The 12,327-nt window shown below is 38.6% G+C and overlaps 1 protein-coding gene across 1 annotated transcript in view; it reads right to left on the bottom strand.

Annotated features, from left to right (window-relative positions):
* BCAS1 (brain enriched myelin associated protein 1) overlaps positions 1-12,327 on the bottom strand; it is a 79,081-nt gene that overhangs the window by 29,675 nt on the left and 37,079 nt on the right. Inside the window, exons 5-6 of the mRNA XM_042466241.1 lie at positions 4,574-4,738; positions 2,098-2,142 (exon numbers count right to left, since the gene is read on the bottom strand). Coding sequence (XP_042322175.1) covers positions 2,098-2,142; positions 4,574-4,738 — 210 coding nt within the window. The remainder of the gene's footprint in view (positions 1-2,097; positions 2,143-4,573; positions 4,739-12,327) is intronic.

Below are 12,327 nucleotides of genomic sequence, written 5' to 3'. Positions count from 1 at the left end.
TGTCCCATGTAGAAAAAGCATTCCTATGAGTCAGAGGGGAGGGTTCATATTCTTTTCCCTGCATCATTTAGGTCTAAATGTACAACATGCAGGGGATGCATGGGAGTCGGTGGCCTGAAACTGCCATCAAACCTAGCCAGCATAACCAATGGTGAGGGATGATGGGAGCACTTCATATTCTCCTTGCCTGCTATTCTCACTTTCCTAGGAGAAAGATGCAGTGAACTCAATAGAGTGGATTTCTGAGCAGACAAGCATAGGTTTACATTGTTAACCTACATGTTTAACACTTCACAGTGAACACAGACCCTAAGAGAAGCAGCTGATATTTAAATGAATAAGCAAACAGCAAGAGTTACAAAGGTCCTTTTGTATCTTACACAGCAAATCCAAACCAAAAAAATAGGCCTCAAATTAGCAATACTAATTCAGCTCTAAGCTGTGGCTAACGCTCCTCCCACACATGCATGTACTTATATAATAATATATTTTTGAATATCTGCCCCGTTAAAATCTTACACATCAAAATGCAATGTGAATAGGAGCTCTAAGATATTTTGCTAAACATTATGTAAAACCAGGAGAATGTGCTTCGTAACTACATATTTCATCCATGGAACACATAGCGGCTTACATAGTTTTCATCTCTTCTATATTATTCTTACAACAGCCTTGTGTACGTTATGCTGAGATACATACAATCTCATCTTTCCCTAGGTGATCTACATTGCTTGTAGGAGTTGAACTTAGCTTCCCCAACCATATTCTGAAATTCTTGACTACCATAGCTGCCTCTGTACATGATGAGTTCAGTGTCAGTCTTATAGTCATTTGGGAGTAAGTTACACCAAACTCAATAGGAGGTTTATTTAAACAGATATATGAAAGTTAATTTTTATGTTGTTATCAAGCCATGACTTAATCAAGTGCATATGGGGCTGTTGTAGCCTTGAGGTTCTGAAGAGAGGCCCCTTTCTCATTTCTACAACCTTGACAGGTATGACTGATGGGGAAACAAACAGGGCCTTCTCAGTGGCTGCCCCTAGGCTTTGGAATTCCCTTCCTAGAGATACTTGATTAGCCCCCTCCTTGCAGTTCTTCTGTCATCTGGAAAAGACATTTTAAAAAGCCTGACAAGATTTTGTGAAATGAAGGTTTTCAAAGAAAAGTCTGGTTTCTTTCTTTCTTTTTTACTGTTTTAAATATACTGTTCCTAAAGTGCTTTTTAATTATTTTTAACTATGTTTAATTCTATTTTAATGTCAAATTTTTGCATGCTTTAACTATATTGTATTTTAATTTTTAAGATGCCTGGAGTCCCGGCTTTAGAGAAAAGAGGAAGTATAAGTAAAGTTTCATCATCATCTTGTGTGAATGAGCTAATCTAGGAAGAATTAAACCTGGGTTAAAATTCTCACTTTGCTAGGCAGCCAGATGACTTTGGGTCAGCTAATCTCTCTCAGCCAAAGCTACATTCATTCCAAGGTTATGCTGAAGAAAAAACAGGGCATGGATCATACAACAAAATTCTACTGGTGACATAATATTAGCATACTCCCAGTTATGTCAGCACAAATACTTTGGGGACCACATGGATAGAGATATGGAGTAACTCTTTTCATAAACCCATAATCCCATCTGGGCGGAACAGAGGATGCAGAGTCTACTCCTTCTTTCTGTGTGCTGAAGGGTAGCTAGAATGCACCAGGGCCTACCTCTGCAATTGGAGATCAATGGATAGAGAGGGACTGCTATTGTACATTCATGGAGGAAGTGAAAAAGAGAGCGCATCCTCCACCCCTGATGATGGCACAATTACCCTGGCAAAAATTTATACTCCACCGGTCGGGTGAATGGATTTCATCTCATGCATGCTATTCATTTCCCTGAAGGAAATGTGACATAAAAATAAATAAATCACTGTAACAAAACAGACTTTTATACTGACTAAATGTAACGCTTTTCATTGTTGGTGAAGATATTTGTATACGTGTAACCTGTTCTCAGTCTAGCTTACTCAGGTATAGAGAAGATGCAAAAAATTTAAAAGACTGCCTGTACTGATTGGATTTTGTCAGGAGCAAATAAAATACGCACCTTTTCCTCAGAATCACCCTTGGAATCTGTTTTGCTTGGAGAAACCTTTCAATTCAAGAAGACAAAACAATCCATGAAATAATTATTATAAAATCATATGAAACCCAAATGAATTTTTGCCCTATAACCAGAAGGCAAATATTATGTGTATAAATGTAAAACTTGGGGGATTTGACCAGGGAAGAATAGTTTTAAAATACAAATATACACTAAAATTAAGAATAAGAAATAAAGTAATACAAGGCCAAAATATACTCCCTATTGAAAAGTTGGACATACACCTGTCAGAGTGAAAAAGGCAGGGATAGGGATCATGTTCTCAACATAGAAATGGAACATATATAACTGTATATCAGATAGATTTAGAACTATATAAAATATAGAGCTATATATAGAATTTATATACAGTGGATCCTTGTTATACGCTGGGGTTTGGTTCCAAGATCCTCCGTGTATAACAAAATCCGTGTATGCTCAAGTCCCATTACATATAATGACATAGCAAAATGGTGTCCCTTATAAAAAATGGAACATCAAGGTAAATTTATACTTTTTTTGGAACATTTTCAAACCGTGTATGCTTAAATCCGTGTATAAAAAATCCGTGTATAAGAAGGGCCGACTGTAATAATATAGTTAACTGGTGTGTGTACTCTTGTTAAGGACATTGCGTAAGTTTTTTGTGGCATGCAAAATAATGCAAAGCCTGTTTCACAAGAAACAATATTAACATCATGATCAACAGTGACATTAACAATACTATCCTCAATACTCTTTAAAATGACCCTGTATCTTCAGCTTCTGAGATACTTTACATACAGAAAACCAAAGCTCATAATTTTACTATTAAAAAGTGATTAGTTACTATTACAGGTCCTCAAACATAGGTAACTACAACATTTTCAATGCTTTAAAAGTATTTCTTTATCTTGTTATCAAAAAGCAATTTCAATATTGTAATTTCTTTTTTAAAAAATATCAGAACACTACAATCAACTGGCCTATAGTACAAAAAACACCAACACAGTGAGACAGTTAACTATGTAAGTAACTTAAACCAGTTACAGGTACACCAAAACTGAGTAATGCTATCTCCTGTTATGTTACAATCATAATGTAACTCAGTTAATTTGTTCCAAGCTACCTTGGGTCCCATGTCCAAAGAAAGGCAGGATAGAAAATAAATAAATAAATAAATAAATATGCCTTAATTATTGCAAAAATGAATTAATTGCAAGTAACTTTTTAAACCACTTCCTTCAAAGCTCAGAAAATCCTGCTTCAGGGCAGGAGACTGGCATAAATCATCCTATGAATCCTCTTAGCTTTCATTATCCTATAAAACCAAAATGTTGAGTTCTTAATAATAAATCAATCAATAAATCAGAGCCAAATTTACACTGAAAATGTTATATTATAGCACAATCCTGTATATAACCACTTTGATGTAAACTCACCAACTGCAGTGAGATTTACTCCTAAGGAAACATATACAGAATGTCAACCTTCACTGAACAACTGACATGAATTGGGGGAAACTACTGCCTTCATCAGAAGCATAAAGCTCTCTGCTGCTGGAAACATGAACTTAAATGCTATTCTTAGTCCAAACTGGAATAGATTAATTGAATAAATGGGATTTATCTACATGTCAACTCAACATTCAATGGGTGATTCAGTGGGTTTACTCTAGTTTGGACTAACCAACAGGATCCAGTATGGAAAACGGTGGGCTATAAATCAATATATATATATATATATATATATATATATATATATATATATATTGCCATTGTTCTGATATTGATGGAGATTTAATATGCTCCAGCAATTCTTTTTTCATATCCTTAAAACATCTGAAATCAATACTGATATGAAAATATAAACATAGTGTGGGGGGGGGGGAGGAGAAAAAAACAAAACCCACAACCTCTCAATGTCAACTGACATTTTATTAGAACCACAGTTAGAGCCGTTCCTATGCATTCAGGAGTATGTCCCCTGGTGTCTTTAATGGGACTCACCTCCCCGTTGTAGGCTGCAATCCTATCAGATTTTCAAGGGTGTGAATTCTACTGAATACAGCAAATCCTACTCTGAATAAACCCCTTTCTAAATTCTGTCTTGGTTGTAGCTAATTACTGAGAAATGGGAAATAATGGCTCTGACCATCACGGTTTGTAAATAAAACATAACTTTTTGATGCACATACTTTGCTGTGACTTAACTACAATTCAAAGCCTCTCCGCAAGGCAGGTAAGTAGCTTGCTCCTTTGGCCAACAGTGCTGGCCACTCCCAAGTTTCCTTCCTTACTACTCATGATTGCATATCGAGCTCAACCATAGCCATGTCTGTGATGCTAAATGTTAACTAGCCCATCCCCTCCCCAAATTTCCTCCCATAAACACTAAGACGTTGACAGAAATCTCAGAATACAAACTACATTAGTACAGAAAAAAAAGAACAAAATCTTACCAGCTTGTTAAAAAAACTCATGATGGAATTGTTATAGTCTGTCCCAGCGGCTGGCTTAACGTTGTCTGGTTTTACCTCTTCTTGATCAGCATCCACATAGGCCAAGCAACTGACATCCGCCGACCCCTGCCGCAAAGTCTTTTGGTTGCTCTCATCTGTCACGTCCTGTATAAAAAGGGAGAACAGTGCTCTCAGTTCCTCACTCTCTTGAATGCCCAGTTAGAAGATGGTAAAAATAATCTATTTGCCACTTGCATCATGTTGCTCTCTGAGGCACAATTCTAATTCCAGCCATATTTCTTCAGCCTACATATCTAGAACAACTGGGCATTGATGCGAGCTGGGTCTAATATATGCAGCATTTGCTGTTGGCTGGGGGAACATTGTTCCAAGCCACAGAGAACAACAAATGCAAGAGGCCAGGTTGCATATGGCACGCAAAACAAGTCTCCTCTTCTGTTCAGCACAGCTGAACACTGAATAGCAAGCAACATGTCGCAGTGCTTTTGAACTGTGCATACTTTGTTCAGATCACACCATACATAGGGAGCCCCTAGTGCTCAGAAAGATTTGCAAAAATAATGCATTCAACTTCAGGTGATTTTGGTTAATCTATTCACTTAGCTTGAGCAAAATAACAATAACAACAACAACTATTTTTATGCTGCACCTCACATAGAAGCCTTAAGGTGCAGTTAGTCTCTTCTCCAGCCGATTATTAAAAGTCTGTGCCAGTTTTGATTTTTTCTACATTTGAATCTTTAAAATCTCATTCCTACATATAGAAATTTGCACACTTAAATATTTTTTCAAAACCATAGGCAGGCTCACTCTTATATATTTATTGTTTTATGTACAGCACTGTGCAAATCTACAGCACTATATAAATAATAATAATAATAATAATAATAATAATAATAATAATAATACCAGAGTGCAGTTAAATTGCAGTTAAACCATTTTGTATCTCTACTTCAAAGTGTTTTATCCTACAGTGAAGACCAAGAATGTACATAAAGGCCTCTTTGACTTTCTTTAGTGATTGTTCCAAGTGCATGATGCTTTCCAATAGTAGTATCATGTCATCTGCATATCTTAGATAGTTGATGCTCCTTCCTCTTATATTCACTTCTTTTGTGTCTAAACGTGCTCTATGAATGATATTTTCTGCATACAAGTTGAACAGAGAGGATGATAACATGCAACAGTGCCTAACTCCTTTGCCAATGGGGGATCATTATGGTTCTCTTTATTCTGTTCTTACAGTAGCCTCTTATCCTAAGTACAGATTCTGCATCAGGACTATCAAATGTAGTGGTACTTCCATTTCTTTAAGGGCATTCTATAGCTTTTTATGTTCTATGCAGTCAAAGGCCTTGCTATATATAAAGCACTAGCTGATTTCCCCCCTACCCCTAGAATTCCTTGCCTCGCTCCATTAGTCATTGTATGTCTGCAATGTGGTCCCTAATGCCTCTCCCTTTTCTGAATCTGCCTATATCTCCTGCTTTCCAGCAGAATATGGATATTTAGTGGTCTAGTGGAAGCTCAGTTCTAGGAATGTGACTTGTTTTAGAGCAGAATTGCTGGCATTTATCTATCAGCAACTTTGATGATGAAAAGGAAAGAGTGCAACCTTTATACCTGAACATTTAACAGTTCCAGGAGACCTAATATGGCCCCCAATCCCAAGAGATCACCCATCCTGGTTTTTAATAGTGAGAGTGCCATTTTCTCCATAGTATGAAAGAGACTCCTACTCCTCCTCTCCTTATGTTGATTAGAACTCCCAAGTTCCTGGCCATTGGCAATATTGTCTGGATAAAACTAGGACTGTAGTCTAGTAACTGGAAGCTAAATGATGGGTAAGGCTGGGTTGAAGAGATCCTTGGTTTTCAAAGACATCAATCAAATGCTGACCCGTCAGCTCAATATTTTTCTCTCTCCATATGCCTAGGATGATGGGAAGCTAAATACCTATTCTTGTAATATGTAATAAAGACTGATGGAATAGTCTTTGGATTGCACCCCTTTTTGAGGCTTTGAGAGGAGAACATAAAAACAGAGCATGTGCTCATATCTTATATTCCTACAGGGCAAAGGACTATCTGCTACCTATGTGTATGTGTTTTAACAAAAGTGTTTAAATAATGTTATATGTTTAAATCTATGTTGTACCCTGCTTTGAGCCTTGGGAAAAGGCGGGTAAGAAATAAAATATATCATTGTCATCATCATTAGCACCATATAGCAGGAAAGACAATGACCTGCATGGCTGCTGCTCAATCTGCTGCCCAAGTGATAACTGTTGATGAGCAGGTTCTAGTCCTTTGCTCTTCTTTTTTTATAGCTCTTGAGTTTTAAACCAAACTGGAACTTCAAGAACCCTTCAGATAGAGCAGGTCCTTCAGATGTTTTGGATTTTTACACCCAGAAGCCTCAGCCAATATGTCCTGTGGTAAGGGACCATGGGAGAAATAGTTCAAAATATTTGGATCACCCCATGGATCTCATTCCTGAAGCGGCCGGGGGGGGGGGGGGCGGGCTTCATATAATGGACTACTTTGTATAAAATAGTATGTAGGGCCATCATAGAATCTGGACCTTCACCTTTCCTCCCTCACAACCATCTCTGTGGATAAACAAAATTACTGCCTGAGAACCAGCATTCTGTACAGACATCAAAACTGAAACTGTTAAAAGATGTCTAAGTCTTAAAGGAAGAGAACTGTACTAAGCCCTTATGAAACAGTTTATGAATTCCAGTGTAAGATGAGCTACTGTAAGGGTAAAATATTACAGCCAAAAAGCACTGTGTAGTAATTCTATGTGTTATAAACAAACAAGAGGGTTCCTTTCATCATCTTAGAAAGATATAAAATCAATTAGGGATTGTTGAGCACTTGGAGAAATGAACAGGGAGGAGTGGGTGGACACAGAACAGGTGTTATAACTGAACTTTGGACTCTGATTTGGCTTCTTTGCTTTACACCAGTCAGCCGTGCAAAGAATGAAAGAAAAAACATTTCTTTGTTTTGCACATCCATGTATTTGCACATCCATGTCATTAGGAAGCCAGCTTGAATAACAACAGAGAAAGCGCACCAAGCAAGGTATACATACATATTAACACAGACAAAGTTTATGGCCAGGGACAGGATCCTTAAGTGAGGACAGGAGGAATGTTTCAGAAACTTTATGCATAACTTTGGGCATAAACCCACATTTAGAATAATAATGGTGGCAATAATAGTCATAGTAATAGGAATTAGTCATAGACTGGCTTTTTTAAAAAGTCGTTTATTTATGTATTGCTTTAGTAACCCGCTGAGTGACATAAAACACTAACAGGATGCTGCACAATGTGTTTACATTTATGTGTGCTATGGAGCCTTCAAGCCATTTCTGATTTAGGAAGACCCTAAGGCAAACCTATCATGGGAGTTTCCCCTTGCCTTTCTCTGAGGCTGAGAGAGTGTGACTTGCCCAAGGTCACCCACTGGATTTCTATGGCCAAGCAGGGATTCAAACCATAGTCTCAAGAGTACTACTCCAAAAACAGCAAACCAACATGTTAAAGATAAGGCAGATCTCTCTGGGAATGGAATTTCAAGGTCTGGGTGTGACCAAAGACTCCATATCATAAAGACAACTATGAATCTAGTCTGCATTTCTGTGTGTGTGTGTGTGTGTGTGTGTGTGTGTGAGAGAGAGAGAGAGAGAGAGAGAGAGAGAGAGATGAATATTGCTTTAGTGCAGTGCTGTATCTCATTATGCCCGTGGATTCTTCCATTTCTGTCAAGAAGTTTATAGAGAATAGTTTGTAAATTAATGAGAAGGGAACATATATTTTAGTGGGACAGCAGTGGGTGAGGAACTGAGATTCTTGATATGTGTGGCATTTTTCATGCATGGAATTGTAATGTAACAAAAGTACTTAGCTTCACGCAAAGTTCATAGCAAATAGAATTCATTTTCAAGCCTTCTTCCAAACTGTTAAATGCATCAGTTAAGCCCACAATGCATCAATTAAGCCACAAGACCTCTACCACCAGCTGCCATTTTCCAAGCTAATCTTAAAAAGTCATGACGATCACTTTGGCCAGGGTTTGTTGTTGATAAATGTTGTTATATGAAACATACTATGGTAGTTAAGAGCAGCTGCCAGTATAAAAGATAACACTTCATTTTTAAAAAGATCTTAAGAAATGTATACTTTCATTAGACTTATCATATACCCTGCTTCACAGAAGGAAGTTCTCTGTTTGAAGGGCTATCAGAAGATATCTACTCCTTTGATGGCATCTTGCCTTTGAAGGTCTGCCCTCTCAAAGTGTGTTTTGAACTGTAATAAGGGAGTCTGGTCCTAGGGGAAAATGTTGCTGATGAAGATTTTTAATGCTTCTTCAAGCCCCATTCCTTTCTAACGCACATTTAAAGTCAACACACCCAGTCCCCAAGTAGAGAGGTTAGGGTGACTTCAACATTTTAGGCTGCATCAATAGAAGTATAGTGTCTAGATCAAGGGAAGTAATAGTGCCACTCTATTCTGCTCTGGTCAGGCCCCACCTGGAATATTGTGTCCAGTTCTGGGCACCAAAATTTAAAAATGATGTGGAGAAACTAGAGCATGTCCAAAGGACGGCGCCCAAAATGGTGAAGGGTCTGGAAACCATGTTCTATGAGGAACGACTTAGGGAGCTGGGGATGCTTAGCCTGGAGAAGAGAAGGTTAAGAGGTGATATGATAGCCCTGTTTAAATACTTGAAGGGATGTTACATTGAGGAGGGAACTAGCTTGTTTTCTGCTGCTTCAGAGACTAGGACCCGGAACAATGGATACAAGCTACAGGAAAAGAGATTCCATCTCAACATTAGGAGGAACTTCCTGACAGTAAGGGTTGTTCGACAGTGGAACAAATTCCCTTGGAGTGTAGTGGTATCTCTTTCCTTAGAGGTTTTTAAACAGAGGCTGGATAGCCATCTGTCGGGGATGCTTTAAGATTTCCTGCATGAAAGAGGGTTGGACTGGATGGCCCTTGTGGTCTCTTCCAATTCTATGATTCTATGGCGGGTTACAGACCGCCATAAGGGACGTCCTTAGGACATCCCATTTTGAAAAAAGGGTGTTTCTTCCAGACGCCCCTTACCCTGTTACGGACAGTCCGTAACAAATGGCGGCGGTCGTTCCACACGGACGCCACCATTTTGACGTAACGGACGCTCTGCGTCCGCACGTCGTGGTCCGGAAGTGACGCCACGAGTGTGCACTTTGGCACTTGTGGCGTCTCTTCCGGGTTGCCGGAAGGAGCGTGATTTTTGCGCTCCTTCTTTGCAGCGCGGAGGAGTTGAGCGGTTTGGCTGCTGCGACTCCTCCGCGCTGCAACCAGCAGCAGCCCGAGACCGCCCCTTTTGGGTGGTCTGTAATGGGCCCAAGATTCTAAGAACATGTTAATTTTTTGCATCCAGATGATCCGCCTATGTTCTGTACCAGACACTGAATAAAGGCTCTTCATCTTTCCCAGGATACTGAATTTCGAAACTGAGCCCTGGGATTTTTACAGGTTTTTTTCTCTCTCTTCTTCCCTCCTCTAACATAACTGATATCAAATTAGATTTTTTTAGCTTAATGATCAATGGTTTTCTACTTCCTGTCACAGTTTCCATCTTTCTAGCTATAACCACCTATAGATATACATACCTCCAACATTTCACAGATGAAAAACAGGACATGTATTTCTAAGCAACATCAGAGTGTGGATAAGATGTTAAAATGTATTAATGAGAAAGACCACAGAAACAAGATGAGGCTGTACCAGTTTGCTTTTGCCTAAGCCTACTGGAAAGGAAAAGATTCCACTCCTTCTGCTGCTTTGTTAATGATTGTACGCTTCTTTTTCAGTCTGCAGCAAAAGAAGTAAGCAGAGGACAAAGGAAGAAAATGGGAAGAGGAGAGAGAAACTGAGACAGGTTAAAGGCAGTTGAAAAAGTGGGACAACAGAGGATGAACTGACACTGTCCCTGCCAAATTGGAGGGTATGAATATAGATATAGGGCTAATGTCAGTGCTGGATTTGGAGGCAGACACAGAATTTTTTTTAGGAGAATGGGAGTAGAAGGGAGTACAGGACATTATCTACAGCAGCAGCAACAAAACTACACTTGTCTCTCCATATTCACTAGGGTTAGGGGCACAAGACCCCCATGAATATGGAAAAACACAAATAAAAAAACACCATGTTTTTACCTCCAACAGACCCTGAACACAGAACTGCACTGGAGGAGCTACAAGTGCCTAGTAGAGTATTCTCTTTTGGAATCTCTAGGTCTTTCAGTGCAACTTTTAGTTAAAGTTGACCATAGAGTTGCACTGGAAGACCTAGATATTCCTAGAGAGAACATATTAATCAAATGCATGAATAATCAAATCCACAAATATCAAATCTGCAAATATGGAGGGATGAGTGTAAACATGAAGATATACATCTTGACCCTTAGTCATGGAGTGTGGACTACAGCGTGCCCGCACCATGCATGGGCTTGCCATCTGTGGTTTGAGTTTCCGTAGACGGCAAGCCTCGGCTTTCTCAATGGGTGCGTGCACACACAGTGGTGCAAGTAGGCATGTACGCCCATTGAGAAGAACACAATTTAAGGTCCTGCATTTTTTAATATCCATGGGGGGATCTGGAACATATTGTCCACGGATTGCAAGGGTGCACTGTATTTTGAAATAATCTCGAAGCTAGCACACATACTTAGAAAGTAACTGGTGGGGGGATTGAGTTGAAAGAAACATACTACTTGGGACAGTCTTTAAAAAAAGAAAGTAATGCGCAGCAACACTGTTACTATAACCAGAATGAGGTTAATATTCTAGGGTTTATATAATAGGTAATGTTTACTCATTATATTAAAATACTACTGGGGTGCTGGTGATTTTGAAAAAAATGTGTTCTTAAAAGTAAATAAAAACAGTTATAATAATAATAATAATTTTTATTTATATTTCCCACCTCTCCCTGCGGATTGAGGTGAGAATACAGCAATAAAACAATTCCATATAAAATACAATCATTAAAACAATAACATTACTATTAATTCACTAAATTAATGGATCATCAACTAACATTTACACTAACATTCATACAATCAGATCAGAAGTGGAGTATTTAAGATCTCTTATAAAAGATCAGGTGGGTAGGTGGTGCAGTTATGATGTAGTGCAAAAAGTAATGTTTTCAAGCTCTATGTCAGGGACAGACAAATGTTCTGAAATTAGTTCAAATTTTGCTGTGTGATTGCATCTTTGTAAAAAAAAAATCTATACCACATAGGAATAGGAACAAGGAAAAGTTCAGCATTACACGTTAAATATCCCCATGGCATACTGAACAGAGTCATTAAGAAATGCATACACATTGGTATCATTTGCAACACAGAGGTAATCTCCATAAACAGAATGCCCTCCTTCTAGGCCTTCTGGGTTCACATAAAGCTTGGAAAATCAGTGCAACATTTTCAGGCTCATCATTTACCTTGGTTTGAACAGTAAATGCTTCATCCAATTCATGAATCCTACCCTTGTTTTAATTATGTAGCTTCCTGAATGTAGTTTTGTGGGGACTGAAAATAAGGCCCTGGTTCAACCAAACACAGAATGTCTGTGTTGTTCCTGGGACCAAAACATGAAATGGAAGCCACTCTCTCCCCCTCTCTTTCTCTAAGCAATGAGACTTGTTGTTTCTTGGCACT

Source organism: Sceloporus undulatus, chromosome 4, assembly GCF_019175285.1.
Source record: "Sceloporus undulatus isolate JIND9_A2432 ecotype Alabama chromosome 4, SceUnd_v1.1, whole genome shotgun sequence".
NCBI lineage: Eukaryota > Metazoa > Chordata > Lepidosauria > Squamata > Phrynosomatidae > Sceloporus > Sceloporus undulatus.
This window is presented reverse-complemented; position numbering and strand designations above follow the sequence as displayed.